This window comes from Lepidochelys olivacea (assembly GCF_965140295.1).
Source record: "Lepidochelys olivacea isolate rLepOli2 genome assembly, chromosome: 2".
NCBI classification, from domain to species: Eukaryota; Metazoa; Chordata; order Testudines; family Cheloniidae; genus Lepidochelys; species Lepidochelys olivacea.
In genome coordinates this window covers 59281409-59307842 of record NC_140412.1, presented here as the reverse complement: position 1 = coordinate 59307842, position 26434 = coordinate 59281409, and the positions used below count along the sequence as shown (strand labels likewise).

At 38.2% G+C, this 26434-nt stretch overlaps 1 protein-coding gene across 4 annotated transcripts in view; it reads right to left on the bottom strand.

The window, feature by feature from the left end:
* The window catches only part of EYA1 (EYA transcriptional coactivator and phosphatase 1), a 231549-nt gene that overhangs the window by 44313 nt on the left and 160802 nt on the right, over positions 1 to 26434 (bottom strand). For all 4 annotated transcript variants that reach the window (XM_084620524.1, XM_084620525.1, XM_084620526.1 and 1 more), the window contains 3 exons: positions 19412 to 19554; positions 18229 to 18312; positions 10302 to 10391 (listed from right to left, as the gene is read on the bottom strand). In XM_084620524.1, the coding sequence (XP_084476650.1) occupies positions 10302 to 10391; positions 18229 to 18312; positions 19412 to 19554 (317 nt within the window). The remainder of the gene's footprint in view (positions 1 to 10301; positions 10392 to 18228; positions 18313 to 19411; positions 19555 to 26434) is intronic.

The window sequence follows — 26434 nt, the reverse complement described above, 5'->3', positions numbered from 1 at the left end:
GCCCCAGAGGGAATGAACAGAACAGGTAATCATCAAGTGATCCATCCCCCGTCATTCATTCCCAGCTTCTGGCAAACAACAGCTAGGGACACCATACCTGCCCATCCTGGCTAATAGCCATGGATGCACATATCCTCCATGAATTTATCTAGTTCTTTTTTGAACCCTGTTATGGTCTTGGCCTTCACAATATCCTCTGGCAAGGAGTTCCACAGGTTGACTGTGTGTTGTGTGAAGAAATACTTTCTTTTATTTGTTTTAAACCTGCTATTAATTTCATTTTGTGCCCCCTAGTTCTTGTGTTATGAGAAGTAGTAAACAACACTTCCTTATTCACTTTCTCCACACCAGTCATGATTTTATAGACTTCAATCATATCTCCGCTTAGCCGTCTCTTTTCCAAGCTGAAAAGTCCCAGTCCTATTAATCTCTCCTCATATGGAAGCAGTTCCATGCCCTTAACAAGTTTTGTTGCCCTTTTCTGAACCTTTTCCAATTCCAATATATCTTTTTTGAGATGGGACAACCACATCTGTACAGAGTATTCAAGACGTGGGCGTACCATGGATTTATATAGAGGCAAGCATGATATTTTCTGTCCTGTTATCTATCCCTTTCTTAATTATTCCCAGTATTCTGTTCACTTTTTTGACTGCCACTGCACATTGAGTGGATCCTGATAGTTCTGTCAATTTCCTGGGGTGCTGTGAAGGAAAGGTACATTGCTGAAGAGGAAGAAGACTAGCAACTCCAGTTATACCTAGTTATTTTCTTGGCATGATAAATCAGGCTGCCTGGTGTGATAAGATGTCTAGGGCTAAGGACAGTGTGGATTGCAGAATGGGGCAGGACGGTTGATTCCCAGGAAATGCACACTGATAAGGAATCTTTAAGGAATAAAAAGCACCACTGGCTCAACGAATAATTCCACGTCTTCAGTTGTGGTTTGTACTTCCCTGGGAATCCCCAATGCTTGAAGCCATGTTGTTCTGTGCATAGTCTCTTTAATGACCATAGATCTGGCTGTGGTCTCAGAAACATTCATTATGGTCTATAAAGCCAACTTGGACACTAATTGGCTTTTGTTATTCATATGTTTGAGCTCTTTCTTGTTCTCACTTGGGAGCTTTGATAGGAAGGGTGTCACTGTATTCAAGGTCAAAAAGACATATCTGGACAAACGGGTCTGGCAGTTTGCCTCTTGCAAACTCCTATAAACTCTATTAGTTGTGAAGATGTCAGAGCTAATTTCTCCTGGTTGAAAGGAGCTGGAGGAGTAGGATTTATTCTCAAATAGATTGTAATTTTTTGGGTCCTCGTCCTTTGAAGTGCTTCTGTTCGATTTGGATTTCTCCTGCACCTCTGAGATGACGAAACCGTCCAGTTTGGAATGGAGTAGATCTAGGCTAAACCTTTTTGAGGGACCTGGCTTTTCTACCCTTTTTGCAACTGGTGGTGTGACATTACACTCCATATTCTTCATGAAATTATGCTTATGATAGGGATATGACATAACTGAGATACACTACAAAAGTTTTTTCTCCTGCTGATAATAGCTCATCTTAACTAATTAGCCTCTCACAGTTTGTATGGCAACTTCCAACTTATCTGTATGTATATATATTTCTTCTTACTATATGTTCCATTCTATGCATCTGATGAAGTAGGCTGTAGCCCATGAAAGCTTATGCTCTAATAAATTCGTTAGTCTCTAAGGTGTCACAAGTACTCCTGTTCTTTTTGAGGATACAGACTAACAAGGCTGCTACTCTGAAACCTGACTTTATGGAAGATGGCTCATGGAAGATATCATTGGAAAGGTTATGATTTACTGAATGTGATTATCCAATTTGTATGCATGTATCATTTCTGTATCTAAAGTTAGGAATATGGACTATAACAATTACAACTAGGTGTATATTGGGAAGACACCCACCAGATGACAGGCCACCAGATTTGATGAACCATTAGGAAAGAACAACAAGACTGTGAAGATACTAGTCTCTCCCCTCCTGGGAGGTATCCTGGGATGTAACTGCGACACTACTAGGCCAGGTGGTCTTGTCACCTGATACTAAACATTATCTTGGATTTCTTGTAGCTTTCCCCTAAAAGGGAAGGGGAGTCAAGTTTGGGAAACAAAGGATTCCTGCCTTATGTAAATCCTATTTAAGGGTGGGGAGGGAGGCAAACAGGACTCCTTTCCAAGGCCTTTCTGAATCTGAAGGGCAGAGAGCTTGCATGAGGGCATCTTCATGTCATTTTACTTAATTAATTAATGAATAAATACTCTCTAAGTCCCTTCATTCCCTTCATTTCTTTACAGTATTCACAAGAAGAAAGACTGCTAAAGACACCTGAAGGGAAGGCAAGGGGGAGTCCAGACTGAGACAGGGGTCCAGTCTGAAAAGGAATATAACTGGAACTGTAAGCTACAGAAATTTTGCAACCTGCTTAAAATAACATTTAGGGTAAGAAATTGCATTTTGTAACCTGTTTCTTAAGTATATTGAGCCTAGCTTGCGTATTTTGCTTTATTTGATCAGTAATTTGCTTTGTTCTGTCTGTTATCTCTTATATTCACTTAAAATTCACCTTTGGTAGTTAATAAACTTATTTCTTGTTTATAATATAACGCCGTTTGTACAATTCATAATTTGGGGGGCGGGGAGGGGTAAGAGGCTGTGCATACCTTCCTCCACATTGAGGCTGGAGGCAGGTTTCATAATATACCTTTGGGTCTGCACTCCAAGGAAGGTGGACACCTGAGTGCTGGGGCAAGTCCCTTAAACTGAGTCTTCACAGAACTCATCTCAGTGTCTGTGTCATTCTGCAGTTGGGTGTGGCCCTGCCTGTGTGTGTGTGCTGGAGGAGGCTTAATGGCCTGGCTCAGCAAGACAGGTAAAAAGGGTGTACAGGCTGGCATAACTGGTGGGCTCAGTGGTATCTCAGCACATCAGGTGGCATTCTAAGTGGGGCAACCCATCACGGGTGGTATTATGGCGGACATTTGCCATAGAGCCTTAGCAGGGTCAATCAGCCCTGGCCAAAATGTTCAGTGACTTATGGGATCTTTCTTGTATGATGGATGCCTTTCTCTACAATCCTCAGAAGACCTGAAATGACTTAAAGTATCTGGCACTGGGGCTGTAAGAAGCTGGTTTGTCTGGTACCAGAGAACGAAAGGCATACTAAGCATCTACTTGGTAAATGGAACTTTCTTGGACTTTTAATGGGATTAGTGTGTCATAGGAAGGGCAGGGCATGAATCTGCCATGCTGAGGTGTCCGATAAAGGGGAGGGCTGTACATGGGGTTGGGAGTGTCTGACAATCCAAATTCAGTCCAAACAGGTTAACATCATTCATGGCAGTTCTTTAGAGATGAAACAGATGAGTTCTGAAGAAGCTTTGAAGATTTTGCCAGAGCTAAAGCCTAGCAGGTTGGACACTCGCTCAGTTCCATCTTGCTGCCACAAATGGTAAGAGGGAACTGAAGCAGAGTTGCAGCCGCCCCGCACTTTATGCCTTCATACAGGAGCATGAGAAGACTCAGGGTGCAGGTGTGGTCCCTGCTAGACACTATTACTCACAAGGCTCTGATCTTGTGTGCATGATGCACATGAGCTTCTACAGTGGTATCCACACTGACACATACTCAAAGAAGAAAGTGTGTTGTCACTGCCCAGCCAGAGGCACAAAATACTGGTAATTTTGTGAGGGAAAACCTGTTCAAATTCACAACGTCTAGATAAATTTATAAGAACTGAAAATGCTGCTAAAATTGTGATTGTAGAGAACTTTCATTCAGTTACCAGGAAATGTTTTTATTTCTCATGAGCGAGACCCTCACTCCATTGAAGTCAATGGCAAAATTCATACTGATGTCAAATGGGCCAGGATTTCACTCTATAAATTGTATTTTAATGAAATTGCAACTTTTAACCTTTTCCAGAAAAAAGTATTTTGTCTTTTCTACCTATCACATGGTAGCAGTGGCAATGAAAAAAAGGGAAATCTTTCATCACTTTCTGTTGTAATGGTCTTTGTTGTGGTGTTTTTTGTTTGTTTTTTTGCAGCAGTCAGGCCTTCTGACTGTATTAATTACAGAATAACTAGAATCAGTTTCAACTAGACTGAGGGCTCAAAGCATGCTGGGAAAACAATGTTACAGTAATAACGAATTCTTGATATTAAATGCCTTTTCTCAGGCTTGTGGAATAACTATTGGAAAACAACACACTGTTTAGTCAGTGAAGCATACTTAAGATTTTATAAAGAATAAAGAGCACCTTATCATTGCAAATCAGTTAATCCAAGTTGCTACATCTGAGTAAAATCCACCAAGTAAACAAATACAAATTATTAGGTATATTAGAAAGGTTTACAGAATTATAGACTGCGGAGGGGAGGAGTAAAGTGGGGCCAAATGCAGCCCATAAGTATTTTACAATGTGGCTCTGATCTGTCCTCTGTTTTAACATGGGGAATGTGGAGACTCCACGACCCAGCGTCCAATCTGGCATCTTGACTGTCCACTTGGAACTCAGTGGCATACTGTAAACTAATACTGATAGGGCGGAATTTCCAAAAGCAATCAACATTGGTCTACCTCTGTCCCACTGAAGTCAATGGTAAAACTCCCATTACCTGCAAATGGAGCAGAATTAAATCAATCCTGAGCACCTTTGAAAATCTCACCCCTACTTTCCATGGGATGAACTGCCTTATGGGGTGTGCTGGAAATCTTCACATTATGCAAATTATCTGCAGCCCTTATGTAGGCAATAACTAAGTGGGCTTGATGAGGAAGAATATGCTAATATAGTGGTTCAAAGGTCAATCATTTCAAAGCAATATAAAGTTTATATTGTAACTATGCAGTTAAAATTGATTATGTTAGCTGGTTGCTACATACAGGTAGGATTATGCCACAAACATTAAGCAAAACACATTAAAAACAAGATAGATGGTCACTGAATTAGAGTCTGAGGAGATATTAATGTAAATCCTTATTCTGACACCAAAATATTGCCTATAACATGAACGTAATCTCTGATTCATTTCCCCCACCCCTTTACTTGTGCAAACCACCAATATAAAAAAATAGCTTAAGATCAGCAGTGGTATAGTTAAGACATAACATCAAACTAATTTCTCTCCCCCCTTTCTTTTTTGGAGGGCTTGCACTATTGCTTTACAGTCATGACTGATAATATTCCTTCTTCTCTCTGTCAGAGACGAAATACTTTCCCTAAAGTAGCTGAAAAATTCATTCCATATTACATTTATAATAAATGACTTCCATAGACATTTAATCAGACTGCACATGGAGACAGTTTTGTAAAATAATATACAGGACATTCCTCAGATTCACAAACAGAGAAGCAAGAAACGAATTATGCATCTCTGAGTACAGATTATGTGTCTTTCACTAGTGGAAGAAAACCAATTGCCAGTCATTACTGTATCTTCGTGTATATCATTCTCTGATGTGTCAAAATTAAATTAATAATTTAATAATAAAAAGGGACGAAACAAAAGAAAAAGCCAGAACCAAAACAAACAGAAAACAAAAAGCTCAGACAAACATAACCCCAATGAACTGAATTGAATAATTAGTTTATTGGCTCTTTATTTCTTCTAAGAAAATTTTCATTTTCTGTTAAACTAAAGAGAAAAGTATCTCTTTCATAAAAATTATCCGGAAAGATTTCATAAAGCTAAGGTTTCTAAAAAAAGATTTATGATCTTGGTCAACTAATATATAAAGTAACACCTACAGCTTCAGAGATGAAGTTATATCTATACTTTTTAAGATACTAGGACCAATGAAATCTTGTTTAATACCTTGCAAACCTTAGTCTTAATCACTATTTTAAGTATCAAAAATAGAAGTAACCAATAGTTCTTTCTACAATGTACCTAATTATAAAGATCATGTAATTTACCAAAGAAATAAAAGAACTGATTTTTAAAGGGAGTCAGCAGGACAAATGTTAGAAGTTGTGATGGGTGGATATCACATTTTAATCTCGTCATCAAGTGGCTAACTTCCTTAAAAATGCTTGTAGCATAGTCTCTAAAATGCTAAAAACGTGTAAAAGAAGGGATTAAAACATAATACTTTATGTCCCATACCACAACATATTGCTAATTGGAGCATGAATTCAGGCATTACTACATCATTCTTGTCTGGTGAGATAATTGTGGTTCTCTTGAGAACATTATGCCAATACTTATAGTTCCCCCGTTACATAATGATGTCTTCTAAGCCTGGGCACTTGGGCACTAACTCTCACTGATTGATGCTCACTCTTCAAAATGAGGCCACTTATTTAGGTGCCTAAACATAGATTCAGGGTATATCTACAGAGCAAAAAACAAAAACAAAACACAACAAAACCGGTCTCAGAGCCCGGATCAACTGACTTGTTCCTAGGGCTTGCTCTATGGGGCTAAAAATAGCCATGCAGACATTTGTGCTCAGACTAGAGACAGGGGTCTGAGACCCAGCAAGGGAGAAAGGTCTCAGAGCCTAGGCTCCAGCCCAAGCCCAAACACCTACATGAGCCCAGCACTAATGTCTACATGTCTATTTTTAGTCCCACAGTGTAAACCCAAGTCAGTTGACCTGGGCTCTGAGACTCGCTGCCATAGGGGATTTTTTGCTGTGTAGATGTCCCCTTAGAAGACTATGTGTTGAACATATGGTCCTTAGTTTCTACTTCTGTTTGATCTATGTATATATTATGGTTTCATAATCTAATTTAAAAAATTATTTCAACCAATACATCTGCCAAGTCTACTGTACGTACTTTAACAATGCATTTGCAAATATTTACACCTCTCTTTTAGTATATTAAAATACTTATAAGGCTCATTTAATGTACCATATAAGAATCTGAGAGTGATCCTTCAAGATTTACAATTATATCTTATATTAGTTTTATTACTCTAATAAAAACAAGAAAAAGTGAAACCCACCATTCTATTACTTTTATTACAATTAAAAAGTTCTATAAGGTTGCAGCTACACTTCCATTATAAACCCAATTTTGATTCTCCTAAAAGCCACAAATACAGCAATATTGGCTTCTAAGCTAATAAATTGGGCCAGTGGCAGGGCAGAATTATTTTTTACCAAGTTTGATTTAAACAACATAAGATTAATAAGTTATCACATTCTAAAGCCTGAGACTGTCACCAGAGTTCAAAAAGTTAATTTTTTTAAAAACACCTTGTAACAAAACAAAATGAACAAAAACAAGATAGGTTAAAATTGCTTTTTAGGCTCATATAGCTGTGCTCTAGTGCACAGAACCAAGAATTAGTTGAATAAACTGTAGATTTGAAAGTTACTAAATTTTATTATCAGGATGTCTTAATGGCTTCAACGAACTTAAAATAGACCATGAAATGACTGCTGGATATTTACACTGCCACTGAAAAAAAAAAATTCTAGGTTGAAATATTCAAAGCCAACCAGGGCTTCCCAATGGAAGTTGTCTACATCTCTCAGTTGCTTTTGAAAATCTCAACCCTAGCCTCTTTTTAAAGTGATCATTAGGGAGTATTGTAATTAAACAGAATTTTCTCCTAACGTGTCTATCAGTAGATCTACGGGGTGAAGGAAATGTCCGGATGTGCTGTCCCCCACAACCCTCTTGTCCTCTCCTTCCACACTTCTCTGCACATATCTTATGGTCCACAAGAGGGTATCCTCCCTTCTGTGTAGTTTCTGAGGGCTGCAGGAGATGGTCTCTACACCTTTGGATCTTAGAAGATATACAAGAGTGAGGCTTTGCCTCTGCAGACCTCAGAAGGCCGGGGAGGGGAAAATGGCTCCCCCGGCACCCTGTTCACCTCAGTCTCATGTTATGACTATTAAAAAAACTGGGATATCCCCAGATCAAATCTTTGTTAAAAGGAGTTAAGGTTATGGGCATGTGTATGCATGGGTATGCATTTGGGAGTACATTACCTCCCAAGAACACCTGAGTTAAAATAACCAACTAAATGTTGTGAAACCAAGTAATCAGCAGTTAAGTTTTCACGCCTCAAACGACGACTCAACTGAAAAAAACTACTATAACCCTCACCCTATTCCAGCAGAGGTAACACATACTAATAATCTACATCCCTGATGAGCATATATGCTTCAGTGTGCACAATATGCTGGAAGACAGAGTCACACCACGCTTTACCAGGACTGTGGAGCACTAGTAGGTGCAGTAGAAATTTCCTCCTCCAGCCTTCACAGCCAATGCTTTCTGGAATGGAGAGCCTGGAGCCCAGTGTGCTAAGCACTGTGCCAACTGACTAATGGACAGCCCCTGATTTAAAAGCTGCAATGCTGCCAATGGCGGGCAAGGAGGGGCTGCCAACACCTTGTTTCCTTCTTCTCAGAGCACCCATGAACCCAGGGTAGAATCTGGCCCTAAGTATTTAAACGCCACCCAATATGAACCGTGTACGTTTATATTTAAGAATCCTTCTGCATTTGGATTGCTCTGGCATATGCTGGGAACACCAGACAATTGGCACAGTATTGGGAGAATGTAAAGGTGGCCAAGCTGCTCTGTGAGGTTCTTGGCCTTGGCTGAGAATGTGGGCCGTTCTTTCTACAAAAGTACAGTCTGCTTCAAGGGTTAATGAATGATTAAAAGACACTATTTTGTAACGTTAAGGCTGTAACATGCCAATTATCCCCAGGATGTATGTGATTAACTCCTATTCATGCCAATGGCACTTACATTTAAGTATCAAGGGATGGCTACAGTACTCACATTTGGTTGTGCAAAGCAAATGAAAACACTACAAACTTTATTAAGCACACTGGTAAGATTTGATACTACTATCTTTTGCTGCTCTGGATAAAATGAAATGTAATTGTAGATCAGAAACAGATTTGGAAAGTAAGTCGCTTGTCTTGTTATGGTCTTCTAAAGTCTGAAAAATCAGTTCTACACATGTCATTCACAAATGGCATTTTTTGTATCAAAACCAATAATGTCTTTATATTCAGCTTCCTTAACGAAAGAAAACACACTAAAATGCAAGCTTTCTTGTATTCAAAACTTAAGTGTAAAAATACATAGTTCACAAAGGAATGGAAGAAAAAATAAAGCACATTTAAATAATTTTATTATACTGTAAGTTGCCAATTCATCTGTGAGGAGTTTCTTCTCAGATGAAATGAAATCAAAACAAGGGACAGATGTTGTACAAACCACATTTAAGATCTGTCACACACTGGCATTTTTCAAATGATTTTAGCTCATCTACTAAATAAGGTGTATTTTGTTGATTTTGAAAAGGGAAACATCAGGAAATATTTAAAGGCCAATTGATGCCAATTAACTTTGATCAGCAGAAGTTGCATTTGAATCTTTTAAGATTCTTTTGCCTGTCTGGAATAACACACATTCCTAAAATCTAGCAAAACAACCACCTGATGATTAATGCCCATTGGCAGTCCAACCACAAGCTTGCTTAACAGTGGGATTTTAAATAAACAGCTGTCTTTATGATGATGGGAAACAAATCTGACTATTTTCATATTTTCTTGCTATGAAAATATGAACAGAAATCACTTTTTCTGTTTTAAGATGAACACAGCCACATATCATGGTGACAGTTGCTTTCAGCAATCCAGACGGTTTTTAGAATGATCTCACAAGAATCCCAAATCCATAGCCCACAGAGGCTGAGAAAGCCCTTTGCATGCTGACACCAAGTACTCACAGCATGCCACACAAGAGAGGCATAACTAACAAAGAAATCCTAGTATGTAACAAATTGTACCTGCCACTGCGGAAGGCAGAAGACCCACTGTAATAAGCCTCTGAGATTGACAGCATATACAACATTAATGATTTCCCTTGGGTTCTCGGGTAATATTTCCTCACAGTGGGATGTAACTGAGAAATCTGCACCCAGCTATTAACTGTTTATAGAAGCTGAAGTTTAATATTTAATGGCCTGTACAGACTATTGAATTCTAATGTTTATAGATGGTTTTGGTGTATCCACTTCTAAAGCTGGTCTATCATGATCATATATACAATAGTTGAATAATCTAAAATTGCACCTCTGATGGCTCAAAACTGGTGTTTACATTAAATAAAAGCATTGTATTTCGGGGTTAACAAAAACTGTTGGAGATTTTAAAAATATATGTACTCTAGCATTTGCATTTGAAAGTTGTTATACCAAACCAGACTTTCGAGCTATTTGCTATCATGCAATATGAAACAAATGTTAAATAACTGCTCAGTGTAAATAAACCGTCAGTACTTACTTCTAAATCATTAAAGAACAGGTGTGTGTCTGCCAAATTGAAAATCATCTCCTCCATTCGTAGTCCAAGTGAAACTGAAGTAGGTGGATCCTCAAAGAAGAAATGACAAAATATAGTCAGTAACTTGCATACTCCATATGCTAGAATAAATATTTCTCAGAAGCAGAGAATACTGAACATGTCAACTGATGGGTCCGCCTACATAGTTAAAGTTGGACTCCCCTAAAACCTTGCACCATAGTATCTAAATATGTCAACATTTTAAAGGACACTTTAAACCTGTTGATAATGAAAACCCCAATTCTGCAACTGGGCAAACCCCTTCACCCATGCAGAGCTTCACTGCCTTCAATGGAGCTCTGAACAGATATAAGGGGTCCACTGATGTTGTTTCAATTGCAGGATTGGGACCTCCCCTGCCCTCCAAGATTTAATGACTGTGCACAGATTTAGAACAACCATGGGCTCAATAATACAGTCCTCACACAAGCAAACTCTCTTGAGTAAGAGGATTTGGTAATTAGCCTAACTATTGCCTTTAATAAATCACCATTAATGTTTAATTTACAAACAGCAAAAACATATAAAATTACTCCTTAATTCTCTGCAAAACTGTACTTTAATTATTCTTTAAATATAGCCCACCCATGCAGAATGAACAAATCTATTGTTTGTTATTAATACAGAACACACTAAATTCTCTGCAGAAATTACCATAACAACTTACTCCTTACTGAGTTAATAAACTCAAGAAGTGTATTCAGCATTGTGGTTACCAAATGCATTACAGATGTTTGTCCTGTTTTGATTTTTATGTGCTTTATATATTTTCTATCTGAAAATTGAAATAAGAGTCTAATATATTTATTTGATGTACATTCCCTCACTTAAAATGCTTTCTCAAGAATATCCAAGAGCATACAAAATAGAACCTTAAAAAGTATGTTATAATGCTTCAAGACACAATCAATTAACCAAACATTAGTTCATCAGGAATTACATTTTATAATAAAAACAGGATTGCAGGAACAGTTCTCTTTTTTCTTAAATCTGCTTAGATTCTACAACTGATGACAACTCAAAATGGGAACTTTAATAGGTTTAGCCTCCAGTTTTTTCCTATATCAATCAAATTAATAGGTTTTTCAACAAGATTTCTGAAATTCCCAAACATCTGTCTGTCACAAGACACTATGCATTATTGGCAGAAAACAGTTGAAAAAAAGATTTTTTAACTTGGCAGCTTAGTCTGACATTTCCAGAGAACAAAAAATGAAATCAAAGCTAATCTGAAAGAATATTTTGCAAAGAAGCATTTAGACATGCAGATGTCCAAATAATGAAGCTCTAACACAATTTTTTTTATACAATTCACTAACAAGTTGACACACAATAAAAAGTGAACATTTTTCTAACTTAAATAAATACTTCTGAACCCCTATAAAAAAGGATTTTAGTGTATTGCTACAACTGCATCATGCCAGTTTGTTGGCAATATTAAGCACTTTGCCCTTACAAATCAGTCGTCTTGTATTTATATTTTACATCAACAAAAATTTCAGAAGAGAACATTTTGATTTGTAATGCAAATGTGAAGATTCATCTGCTTGCTTTAAAGTATGAATCAGACTACTGTTTTCCCTCTTCTGTAATGCTGGTAGTTTCACAGAACTAAGTTTTATTTTATTTTCCTGGAAGGGAAGTGTGTACATGTAAGGAGTTAGGAAGGTTCTATATTCTCACTGAAGTCCTAAGGATGGCTTTCCTTCTCACCACACTTTCCATCTTTGTGGACAGTTATAATCTCAGCATCCTTTATAGTTCATCAGTATCATTTCTTATTTCAGTTGCAGGGATTGCTGTTCAATGAAGTAAAACACTCCGTCCTTCTAAGGGCTGTCTGTGCTAGCCCCACAGAACTCCTGCCAACCTAGGGAGCTGGAAATTGGAACTATGCATCTGACACTGGACTCCCACACGACAGTGCAGATCACTAACACCAAGCACCACTTTGGCACTTCAATAATAAAACACCACCACCACCAGATAACTGAACCAGTCCCATTCAAATGTTATGGTCATGTCCATTCGCGACCTTGCATGTTATTTGGGAAAACAATGAGAGATACTGGCTCTCCATAGTTGTTACAATGTCACAAGCAAACCTTAAAAAAAAAAAAAAAAGCGTGTCTAAAGAATATTGTAAAGAAAAGTTGAATGAATAATTAATTTTAACAAATTTTTAAAAACACACACTTGAGTCAGAATAGGTATATTTTTATTTGCATGATGTGGACCATTTAGCTCAAATGTTATTTTAAACTATTACACACAAAACAGTGGGGTTTTCTCTCAAGCTACATTATTAATTTAGTTAGAAAAAAGAAAAGAAAAACAAGATCAATGACGTTTCCTGAAAAATGTCAGATCAAATCCCATAAACGCAAGACATGAAGCAAAACAGGTTACTTTTAAAATAAAACGTAAATCTTTGATTTAACACCAAGTACTTATTAGAAAGGTTGGTTGTGCCTAAAACTATACTTAGACTGCTGCCTTGGATACCACTTTAGTGGGCTGTAAGGACTTCTCTATATTAGGGTTTTAGCCACCAATGTAGCTGCATTGGTGTAACTGCACCAATAAAAAAACAGGACATGTGTGTCAACTCAGGGTGATTTACAGCAGTGCAGTGTGGACTTTGACTAGTTACAATGGTGACTAAAACCTAAAGATGACAAAGCTAGATAAGGCCAGAATAATATAAGATGCCGAGCCCTCTTTTGGAATTTAAAGCTATTAATTGCAAGGCAATTACTGCGAGATGCAACACAATGAAAAGAGGCTAACAATCTGTTCGCATTTATTAGGATTTGCAGTTCAATGTGAGCACCTTTTAAGGAATGGCCAAAATCAGGTGCAAATCTCAGAGAAAAACCACTTAGCTGAATGAAGAAATACCACTGTTGAATCTGTTAAACAAGCCTTTTCTTTTGAACACTGGCATTAGAGCCACAAACGTATATATGTCATTTGCAATTTTGACCCATTTGATGCCTTTGTCAGGGGGAAAAATAAGAAGCTGAAAAACAGGAAAGATCACTGAGTACACAGCTTTGCTTATTTTCTACTAGGCTGACTGGTAACAATTGAAGGCTTAAGTGAAACAAGATTTTTGTTTTTCTTAAATCTTTAAAATATATAACACCCCTCCCCACAAATATCTTATTTGTAAAAGACTATCTCCTTAAAAAGAAAAGGAGTACTTGTGGCACCTTAGAGACTAACAAATTTATTTGAGCATAAGCTTTCGTGAGCTACAGCTCACTTCACTGGATGCATTCAGTGGAATGTAGTGAGCTGTAGCTCACGAAAGCTTTTGCTCAAATAAATTTGTTAGTCTCTAAGGTGCCATAAGTACTCCTTTTCTTTCTGCGAATACAGACTAACACGGCTGCTACTCTGAAACCTATCTCCTTAAAGTATTTAATGTAAAAGTTTTCACAGAAAATGGAAATACGTAAGGGCCACAGCATTTCCAGTGCCATTCCAACTGTATATCCACCTGTTTCAAGTTATCAATACTATACATGGGGCATAGACTTCTTCCCAGCTTCCAGGACCCGTTCAGTAGGCAGATGGCTCAAAACATCAGGTTTATGTGGATGCTAGCAGCTCTAATGTCAATTAAAATAACTGTTAACCACAAGCGTTGGGGCAGACAGATCTCCCTTTCTCTTTTACACTTAGTTTTTGCCTAAGAGCAAATTACAACATAATTCCAAGAATATTTTTTTAGTTAGTACATTTGTATTATTATACTCATTTCATTTATTTCAACTGGGAAGAAAAATATCCCAGTCTTCCAGATTAAACACTAACACTATGGCACGTTTATCATTTTGCTCATAAATAACATCTGAGGGACAGAGGTGAAAAAAAAAATAAATGGAGAAGGTGACGTAAATGGAAAAGATGAAGGGAGAGCAAATGGAAAAGGGGAGCAAAAACCAGAAGAACAATAGTAGGAGAGAGGTAGATACCAAGAAAAAGAATAGAGGAACTGTTGCTGAACAGATAATATCTACTCAGCGACAGGTTAGAGTGTTGCCATTTCTCACTATATTTAATGCTTTCCTTAATATCCAGCTCCTCCAGTTAATTGGTTATGTGAGAACCTCGGATTCCACTAAAAATTAAGTTTCTAACTCTCCTGGTTGTGGATAAAAGCTTGAGAATGGGAAGCCTCAAGGCTTAAAAAACAGAAAGCAAACAAACAAACAAACAAACAAACATTAAAATCTCATTATTTTGGGGCCTGGATTATGTTGTTTTTTACAGTTGGGGACTGGTAATACTGACTTCAGAAAACTTTAAGACACCATCAACTGAGAAAATCAGATTTCTATCTAAAAACTGTGTACCTATTACTGTCACAAGAAGCCCCTAAGATTGCTATACAAGAGGGAAAAGTATTTTTCCCAGTTTGTTCACCGTTGTGTGTTTGACAGCATTTTGGATGTGATCCAAAGACCATAGAAATCTATTAATATTTTTCCTATAACAGTTTAAAATGTAAAGAACTTGTGGGGCTAATGTAACATAACAAAGCACACATGAATCTAAAGTTCACATTTTACTATGAAAGCTGGAAACTGCAAGCCATGTACACATCCTGCTTATTCTAAGATGTTCCAATATTCTCTTCCAAAGCAAAGGCTACCTCGAATCACCATCTTCTTCCCATTACTTTTGTTAAAACAGTTCTTCTTATATCAAACATGCTTTGTTCCCACAGGTAATGTCCAAAAAAGGTGGAATAAACTCTAAACTTGTTGTAATGCATGTTGTTTTAACATGGCCTAATTCTGCAATGTTCCAATGAGACCCAGTGTGTATTTACTGAATGGTAGACACATTCTGTCACATATGCATCAGCAGTCCAACTAAGCTACGTCTCAAGTAACTGGTTTCTATAGTGACTGAAGTGCTATCATGTGTCACTCATCTCCTTTTAACTTGCATATTTAGCTACCTACAGTATGTGTTTATGTCAAATTGCTACAAAGTAATATGTTAGGAATCAAACATCATAATTCATTATGAAATTATTAACCCATAGTTTTTGTCAGAAGAATTTAGGGTTCAATCATTTTGGGCTGACACCTAAATACAAGATTGGCATGTGAAATCAAACAAATATTTTGATAAAATTTAGGCATCAGACTGAAAATCCAGCCATGAAAATATAGGGGTTGATTATATAAACATTGCTCATGTTGAGTAGCACTTGTAGTGAACAAGACTATTTTTTTGAATGTGTGTTACTCACTGTGACTAATGAACAAGTAGATTCCAATGGTTAAGAACAATTTTACATCTCTTAGAATACATCAGCCAACTTTACTTATAATTTAGCGAAAATGAGGATTTATTAACATAGTAAACCAGTTTACAGAAGAGTAAACTGGAAAGTAATGTTTGACAGTCCTGTGCTAACCTTTTCACGTAATAAAAAACACCCAATTACTAATTGTTCTTTGAGATGTGTTGCTCATGTCCTTTCCATGCTAGGGGTGTGCACAATGTGTGCACAGCTGCCGGAGATTTTTATCTTAGTGGTATCCATAGGACTGGCTCTCGTGCCCTCTCCAGTTGTGCGCATATGCGCTGGTATAAGGGTCACCGCCAGCCCCGCACCCTCTCATTGCCTTCTTGACGGTAACTTCGACAGAGGGGTAGGAGGGTAAAGTCATGGAATAGTTATGAACAACACATCTCAAAGAAAAACAGTTACAAAAGGTTAGTAACCCATTCTTCATTTTTCTTCTTTTGAGTGTTTGCTCATGTCCATTCAATGCTAGGAGACTCACAAGCAGTAGCCCAGAGGTAGGCTCGGAGTTCTTGGATGTACTGACTGCAACACTGCTCTCCCAAAACTGGCATCGTCTTGGCCCTGTTGGGTGATGCCTTACTGGAAGGCTAAGGTATGAATCAGTGATCAGGTTGCAGCTCTGCAGATATCCTGGACTGATACCTGCATAAGGAATGCTGCTGATGAAGCCTGGGCTCTTGTGGAATGAGTGGTTACAATGGCCGGAGTTGGGACATTCGCCTGCTTGTAGCAAGCCTAAATACAGGAGGTCATCCAGAACAAGTTTCTTGGGGATAATAGAGGTAGCCCTCTCATCTTTTCCACTATTGCTACAATGAGTTGCGTGGATTTGTGGAAGGGCGTAGTTCTCTCAATATAAAAGGCGAGGGCCTGCCTAACATCCAATGTATGAAACTGACGCTCCTCAGCCAGCTTTTGAGACTTTGGGAAGACGACAGGTAGAAAAATGATCTGGTTGTGTGGAATTGTGACACCACCTTTGGTAGAAAGGCCAGATAAGGGGGCAGGTGGACTTTGTTCTTGAAGAACACCGTGTAAGGAGGTTCCGATGTAAGGGCTTTGATCTCAGAAACCCTTCTGGCCGAGGTGATAGACACCAGGAAGGCAACCTTCCAGGAGAGAAGCAGTAGGGAGCACAATGCTAATGGCCCGAAGGGGGGCCCATGAGCCTTGACAAGACCAGGTTTAAGTCCCATAGTGGATGGGGTCGGCTCATGAACCTTAGAATAGAGTCTACAGATACCACTAAGGGAAAAATCTCTGGCAACAGTGCCCATGGCACACACACACCTAGCATGGAATGGACATGAGCAAGCACTCGAAGACAAAAAACTGATGCAGAATTATAACTCAAAAGAGCTTCATTTCAGTAGCAATGGATTCCAAGATGGTAATCTTTTGGTTTTAAAAACCATATGAAATGGATTGTAACCTGTGTGCAGTACGCTGCAAGCTACTAGACTATCTATTCATTCACTTATTATTTCCAAAATTATTTCAAAGTCAAAAATGAGAATTCCCTAACAATACACAAGCAATTAATGTGATTTTTTAAAAAATAGACAATATAATCAATCTGGCTTATAACAAGACAGATTTAAATCAAACAAGAAACAAATCAGACTTCAATTGCAAGTCATTTTGTTTCATAAAAACACAGAGAATTGTGAAACATTTTCCTTGGACACATCAATTCATAAACTGTTTTCATTCACTTTATAACTGCATTTCTCTTGTGGCAAATGATTGTGAAACCACTATTCCAAAATAACATTCAAAACTCCTCCTATACTTTTTAGGACATGAACAGCAGCAAGGCTAAACTCACAAGCAGACACTTAAAAATTAACAATTAACATTCAAATGAAAAATTAGAGCGTGGACAAATATATTACACTAATCTGTCCCGGACCCAAAAATAATTTTCCTTATTTATAGCCTTGTTGAGGCATTCAAATGTACTATTTCGTTATCAGTGTGCCAAAAGGAAATGCAATACCTTATCCCACAAGTCACTGAGCACTTCCTGAGAGGAGCTGAGCCTTTGTCACTCACTCAAGACCCACTAAATCGACAGCAGGGAACTCCCAGGTTGACTGCGGTACCCCAGTTCCCTGAGAAGAGTAAGGTAAGTTGACCGGAGAGCGTCTCCCATTGATGCAGCGCAGTGAAGACACCGGGGTAAGTCGACCTAAGCTATGATGACTAGCGTAACTTAGTTCATCTTACCCCAGTAGTGAAGACAAGCCCTCAGAAAGAAGCCAATGCGAGCTACAGATGCTCAGCAGCCCCTATGATCAAACCTTTAAGTGGTACAATTATTGCTTCCAATAACGTAATTTTTCTCTTATAGAAGGTAAGGAAGAAATGGAGGTGAGAAAAACCCTCTTTATCTTAGTCTTTCTACCTACCCTCTTTATACTTCAACCTTAGTTTGTCTCTCGTGACATTCCCCTAACATTCCGGTCCTTACTGTAGAACAAAACACCTATGCAGCAGCACATTATTGTAAATTAGTTCCTTGACACTTACCCTCCCATATCTGTTAGCATAGGACCCTGTAAGCAAGGAATGAAAAACGATGATTGTCTCATCCAAATCCCAAATGAATACTCTCTGTAAAAAAAAAAAAAGAACCAAATCAATGTGTCCCTCTGTAAAGTTGATACTTGAATCAATAACTGTACAAATGAGAAAGCTGTACTGAAATGGTCACATATTAATATGATGGTTTCCTTACTATTTTCAGAAAAACGAACAAATTGCTCCTGAATGGAGTTAAACAACCTGCTAGTTTTGTGCTACAATTACTACTATTCTAAATTATTCTGTGAAGATATAAATGCAGTTATTATTAAATAAACAAAAATAGAATAGTACAGTATGTTATTCAAAAGAGTGGGGAAAATCTGAAATACATTAAATAAAGCAATTGAAAATTAAACCTATCAGATTTGAATCTTCATCTGTATAGTATTCAAACTAAACAGCCTCGGTAAATTGCTATTCAGTATGACCTCTGAAACTAAAACAAAAGGGTGACATTTCTAAAGCACTTATTACTTTAGGCGTTTAAGTCCACTTTCAAGAGGACTTAGGTGCTTTTAAAAATCTTTCCCACAATAAATTGTGTCTTTGCCATTTAGAGTTAGTTGGAAATGTTATTTCCCCCCAAAATTTTGTTTTTGTCTAAATTTTCCAAGAACATTTTGACTTTTTGGCAAAAATTCAACAACCAAAACAAACATATTTCATCTCCCTGGACTGACAATATCTCCCATGAGGTACAACAATCTTCCTTACTGCCAAGGGGGGTTAGTGCATGCTGGGAGTCCCCGGCCACAATGCATCATGGGAGATATAGTCTGGACAAAGAGTGCAGCCCATCGAAGAGAATGGAGACACGAAGCCACTACAGTGCCATGGGGCACTGTAGCAACATATCCAAAATTAAACATTTTTGGTTTCAAGGGAAACATTTTTGTTTCCGTTCATTTTTTTGATAAAAAATACCAAAAATTTCCAGGGAAAGCAGATTTTTTCATTAAAAAACAGGGTTTAACTGAAAACCCAATTTCCATTGTAATAGAGTTTAGGTGGAAAATGTTCCACCAGCCATATTGTCATTGTATTGCTGTTCTGTAAATAAGTCCCTCTCTTCAAAGCAATTGTAAAGATAGCAGAGTCTGTAGTAAATACAGGGTATATAACATACCTCCAGGTCAGAGTCAGGCAGTGGTGAAGGGTTATTGTTTCTTCTGCCTCGCCCACGTGATTTTCCATCGGAACTGCGACGCAATCTATCTGAATCAGAATCTTTAATGGGCGTTGATGGACTGTGGATTGTACTGTACTCTGCTGTAATAAAGAAATTACTTTCACCTTTCAGTTTAAAATCCAGGGGTCAATTTTACTTTGTTTTATTTATTTCTTTAGATTTGATGTTAAAAAAAATATAACATCTGTACAAAAGCTCTGAGTGCACTGATAATAATTAGGTCTGCATTGACGATAATTAGGCCTACAATAACCACCAAGCAGCAATACTACGGATATACAAATCAACTAACTCCACCCATCAGCAGCCTTAATTAATCAGACAGAAGTAACAATTTACCTCAGCTAACCAACAATAAAAATGGAAAAACTCAAGAAAATCTTCACAACACCAAATCATACTCAAGAACATACCTCTTATCCTTCTCCAAAATCCCTATCAAAAATTTTTAAGTTTGTTGTCATTTGGAATAATGTTTTCACCTTTGTTAATCTCATTCTGGGCCAAATTTTCAAAACATCTCTCTACTATTATCTCCACAATGACTAGTGAATGCAAAGTCACAGTGCAAGTGATATAAATTAGGATTCTAATATTAACCTTCAAAACCTTTAAGAATTGGAAAGTTAATAAGACTATATTTTCAGATGTCACATTTTTTTGTTCAAAGGAATTATTTCTAAGATGAAATAATCAATTTCATAAAATGAAACAGAGGCAAAGAGTGCTGGATTACTCAAGATAAGGATTCATGTTTTTAAATTGGCCCTATTTTTCTACTCCTTATATTTTTGAAGGTATTCTTTAAAGACCTCCTCAACACTGAGATTACTAGATGAGTAATTTCAAAATAGGACACAGAATCTTTCCTAACAAATGCATGATATATTATGTGTCCCCAGTCTCCTTGTTATTAGGGCACGAGTAATAAAGGTCTGTTTTCTTTGTTGTGTGAGCCAAGGGCAGCAGAACTGTACCTGGCATACCCCGATGGAGGGACTCACCCTCAACTGAACGGCACTCGCTAGGCAGGGGACATGGGTGCCAAAGCCCAATGAGTGGGGAGAGAGGGTGGAGACAGGTATTTGCACCTTGCGGTGGGGCCCTGTTTAAGGGTCCTAGACACTATTTGACTCTTCCTTTCTCCACGGTATAATAAAAGAACTAATTTAGACTCAGTTGAGAGTCTTGTTACATGTTGCACAACTGAAATCACTCATACCTAGGTCTAAGTATTAGACCTACTTGGGTATAGTGTTTCTACTGCAAGAGACTGCCCAGTGTGCACCAGCAGTGAGGCTTCCACCACTAACAGCTGAAATCACAGAGAGCTATGTTAAGTGGGGGGCCTTGAAGACATCTTGGTGAGTAGCCAGGTGGCTGGTGAAAAGGCACGTCCAGCAGGGCCCCGCAGAGAGGCACGGCAATCGGCTATTGGGGCGACAAGTGAGTGCCTGAGCAACGGATCATGTAAGGCCTCCATACCCCCTCCTTCCACCCAGGGTGGGAGGTGAACTCTGTGAATGAACCTCTGAACTCTGGGGCTGCACTGGACAAAGACAGCAACTGTGAGTAGGGTACAGAGAAGGGATGGGCACGTTAAACAGACTTTCGGGTTGCTGAACCTGAGGAGAAAAGGACACTGCCCAACTTACTTGGGGCTGGGTCTTTTGCTCATGGTTTATGAGCCCTAGTTGCGGTGTTTTCCCAAATTAACGCTCAGTTACTTCCTTCCTTTTATTAAAAGTTTTTGCTACACTCAGACTCTGTGCTTGCGAGAGGGGAAGCATTGCCTCTTAGAGGCACCCAGGGGGTGGTGTATAATTGTCCCAGGTCACTGGGTGGGGGCTTGAGCAGGTTTTGTGTTGTATTGTTGAAAAGGAACCCCTAGATATTGAACCCGGCCCTTGTTGTTGCTGGCATCACCTGGCAGAAGAGTTGCACTATTCTTAACATCCTTAGGCTTAACAATACTGAGGTCTTGAACAATGTTAACCAAACAGATATCATGTCATAGTTGCTGGAACTACAGGTACTGGGGGTGCTGCCACACCCCCTGGCTTGAAGTGGTTTCTATTATATACAGGGTTTACAGTTTGGTTCAATGGATCTCAGTACTCCCACAATAAAAATTCTTCCAGCACCCCTATATCCTGTGCAAATTATTCTTTATGACTGGTTGCAGGGAGATGTGAAAATTTACCTTTCATGAGACAAGTAGAAGGGTTTGGTTGCTGGGTGGTTTATTTGGGAATCTCTTTTTAAATCCTCTCTTTAGAATTTTAGTTTCAAAAGAATAACCTCTCATATTTCTCTTCCATGGCCATACTGAAAAGATTTCCAGGCATTTCTCATGAAGGCAGTGAGAATTTCCATCATGCAACAACACATATACTGATTTCTTATTTCATTGGACATCAAGATTCACTATTCTCTCAAGTTCAGTAAGTCCTGAGGCTCATATCAATATTACTTTAATATGTGCAGCAGTCTATCTGTATATAAACAAAGCGCTGCAGTTTGGATGGATGGATGGTTATCCTTTCTCACGTGAGAAACCCCTTCTCCTAAAGAAAGGGTTAGATTAAGTTAAAGGTCCAAAAACCTTTGAAGTCAATGCAACTACTCACATGAGTCAGAATTACCCAAAGAAGTAAGGATTCTGTGTATTGGATGAACAAGGCTGATATTCTCTAAGCCATGTGTTTGGTCCTCAAATTTGCACTTAACTTAAACAACTAAATTAACCTGAAATATTCTAGAAGAAAAAACAACAAACCAGAATAAAATGTACGACATTAAACCATATGAGAGACTCTCCAAGCGGGACTCAAGTCTGCAATCTGATTATTTTCATACTGAACTATTAAAATAATTCAACTGCATAAAGCTACATCATTAAAAAGAAAAGCAGATATGTAAGCTTTGAACAAAACACAGAAGTCATTGTTGGATACAGTTATTTAATTTAAACTTTAAAAATGTCATTTCCTAAACAATAGCTGGCACGTGCATTCCAATATAAACTCCATTATACAGTACATTCCAACATAATATTCAAATTAATATTTTGACTGAAAACCATCTTCTTCCTGGGATATGACATAATTAGTAATACATTGTAATATATTAATTCAAATACATGCTTTCAAATAATACTTCTCTACTTTTAAACTGACATTCACTGTTAATTTTTTAATAGCTGTAAATTTTAACTGAAGAACCTTTTTTAAAAAAGGAAAAAATTATAGTAAATCTGTGTTAAAAGTGGTCTGACCCAACAATGGATATTTTTGTTCAATAATACAAACAGAACCAAATCTTTCTAGAGGTGGGGCCTGAGTTTCAGAGATGATGAACACTTGCATTTTCTATAGACTTCAACTGTAGTCGAACCTCTGAAAACGTATTTAGCCGTCTAACTTCAGGTACCTAATTTTTCAAAATTCTGACTATAGATCCTAGCTGCCCAAGATGGTAAATTATTGTTGTCTGGGTACATACTGATTGTCCTAAATAAGATGACAAATATATGTGGAACGATAACACAGGGAAAATGTAAATAAAGATTTAGTAAATGATAAGCGTAAACATACCTAAAGGAGTGTGCATGGGTGTGTATGTGTCAGTGTAATAAAGATATATTTCAACTTTCACAACAAACAAGTTCAGTCAAGCTTATTGGGTAGAAAATACTAAAAACTATGGCCCAAATCCCGGATGGATGGTGATCTGTGTGGAGAAATGGGGGACAAGTCAATACAGGGAAACACTATGACCTGTGTTATGCAGGTGGTCAGACTAGAGAATTTATGACTTTTTTTTTAAACTGTAAGTGTAAATTCGTTTGGGTAACCATTAATTTGGGGGTCATCTAAATTTAAAATATTTGTCTATTTGCTTATAGCATGGGTGTTTGACTAAATTACACTAGTACCATCTGGTTAGTGTTACCTCCTGCTTATTTTAAGTGTCCAGGTAGTCTTTGACTTAGCATATCATTTTGTCATAATTTTACATTTATTGTTTTAATAAAAGTACAGGAATTGCCCAAACAATCAGCACACTGGTCCATTTATTTCAGAATCTCGTCTCTTTCAGCAGCTTCAAAAGAAGGTGCAAGAAACCTTGTGATGGAAAGGTACTACCTACTGAAGAAGTTTCTTCCTACCTCCAATCAGTCAATGTTTTCTCTCTTCTAAATTATTTTTTTAAAATCCTACTGAAAATAACCATGGATGTTCTATCTATCTATATTTTATATTTGTCCTCAAGCTATCTTGTGGCCATGAGTTCCTTGAGTTAACTATGTGTTGTGAGAAATATTTCCTTTAATTGGGTTTTAAATATGTTGCCTTCAGTTTAGTTGAATGCCTTCTTGTTCATCAGAAAAGGTAAATAGGAGCACCAAATGCACCTTCTCTATTATTATTATTATTGTACGTAATACCATTTCTTCCCTTACCATAGTCATATTATAAATATTTTCTGTTCTATGTATATACACTGTACTTCCCTCCTACATCTATATACTATATATTTAATCTTTTACATTTATGGAAAAAATCAATAAATAAGATTAAAACATTACTAATGTGCTATAAATGTAGCATATAACTTCACACTACAGCATATGTTTCTGTTCAGTTATTATGGAAAGGCTTTGCCTATATAAACTCTCAGCTCTGGTTCACTCAACTACTTCTGATTTACTGTTATGAAATCTGATAAGGAGAAGAAGGAGTCATAGTGGCTTTTTATTTTGCAGCACTGAGCATGGCATGGTATTAAAGAAAAAAATGTTCAGCCTATGGTGATAAAACAGTAACCTGTGGTTCAGAATAATTTTAGCAGGCTAATAGAGTTGTTATTATTATTATTTGATGCTGCAGTGTGTGAGCAATATAAAAACAACCTTCAATATCTTTTAAACATACTATATTATGGAAACCAAGAAAATCTCATAGGGGTCAATCTCAAGAATAATGCAACTCTTTCTTCCTGGAAATGTAACTTAATAAATTATGATTGTGGTTTCATGTAAGATAGGAGGGTAACTCTGAGTTACCCACTATTTCAAAACTAAATTATTTAACACAGTATAAAATATAGAAAAGTTAATCGAGAACTGCACAAACCAAGGCTATCTATGTCTAAAACTATGATGATATATGGATACGGGAGAGAAAATGTTTCCATAGTAAACTTAAATATCAAAACTCTACAGAAATTAAAATTTTCTAAAATGTAGCTGCTTTAAAATTATGCTTTTTCCTCAAGAGATTTTAAACTTTTTATAATTAATACTCCTGTTACACAGTTGCTCTAGTAATGACTTGCCTAAATACTCCAAGGATTGCATACAGGACAGGAACATGCTGTTCAGACTTCAGTGGCTCTAGAATGAGGCATGGTGTACATAAAAAATTAGTTCGACCCAGCTACCTCAAAAATCCATACCCTTGAGCAATATAGTTAAGACAACCTCACCCCTGGTGTAGACAGCACTAGGTCGATAGAAGAGTTCTTCTGCCAGTGCAAGAAGTGTCTACACCGAAGTGCTACAGCAGTGCAGTTCCAGTGCTGCAGCTGTGTACTCCATCCCTACTCCACCTCCCAAAATTTCATTTTTAAAAGGCAGTAGAACCCAGAAGATGTGTATGTACATGAATAAGCCTCCCCATAATCTTAATTGCAACCCTTTTACAAGTGTTTATCCATGTGAATAGTCCCACTGACTTTAAAAGAACTACTCCTCTGAATAAAATTAAGCACATACACATGCTGTACAACTGCGAGCTTAGACTATAAGCATTTCAGAACTGGGACCATGTCTTTTCTACGTTCTCTGAAGGGCCTAGCACATTTGGGCACTATATACACACATGAATGCGTCTTTAAAATACTATGGGGGTTCAATTGAGGCATGCCATAAGCCCCAACGAAGAGGCAGTACAAAGTTGCATTGCCTTAGGCCAGGAACTAGATTGTGACTCAGAGTCACCGCTTGGTTCCTGGTTCCCTCCTTATTTCAAGATGGAGCAGGAAGGAAAACAACCTGTACTAGCCCTATAGCTTGTTCTATTGCCATACCAGCTCAGTTGTCCTGGCCAGCTCAGAGACAAGGCTCCATTCATGTCCTGCCCCTGCACAAGAAGGGGTTAGAAGCCCTACAGTGGGGTGACCAGATAGCAAGTGTGAAAAATCACCCTACCCTGCAGAGGCTTCTCTCCTTCCTTCACTGCTACCTGTGACACAGCCCCCTTACTCCTCTGCATAGGGGATTAGCATGCGTTACAAACTTGCTTATAGTCATTAAATCCATAACACAAATATTTCAATTGCAAAGCTATCCCTGACAACTTATCACACCCAAGAGGGAAGAATAGAAAGTGGAACAAAGGATATACTGTAGAGCAATGGCAGGGCTGGTAACAAAGGCAACCACATGTATGGATTCCATTGTTGGAGAGTGAAAGAGAAGCAGAAAGAGGACCGGATAGAGGACACAGACCATCCCTGTGAAGAAAGCTACACCAAGAATTACGTTTCCACACAAGTTTATAGACCACACCTTATGGCAGGGGTTCTCAACCTTTTTCTTTCTGAGGCCCCCCCAGAACATGCTACAAAAACTCTAGGGCCCAGCGTGGGGAGGGGGGGAAGATAGGGCTCGGGGCTCTGGGCCAGGGAGGGAGTGGGGGCCTCAGGCATAGGTGTAGTTTGACTTCTATTTTGGGTGGGCAGGAGCCAGCAGGCGTCAAACAGGCTCTGCTCAGCAGGGTCTGGGGATGGAGCACTACCTCCACCCGCTGACTCACCTCAGCAGGCAACCCACCTGTCTGGGTTGGGGGTGGGGTGGGGGTGGACAACCAAAAATTATAACTCATAGGTGGGGGGCTCAGCTCAAAAAGTTTGAAAACAGCTCAGGATGCAGGGAGAGGGGTAATTAGGGGTTGA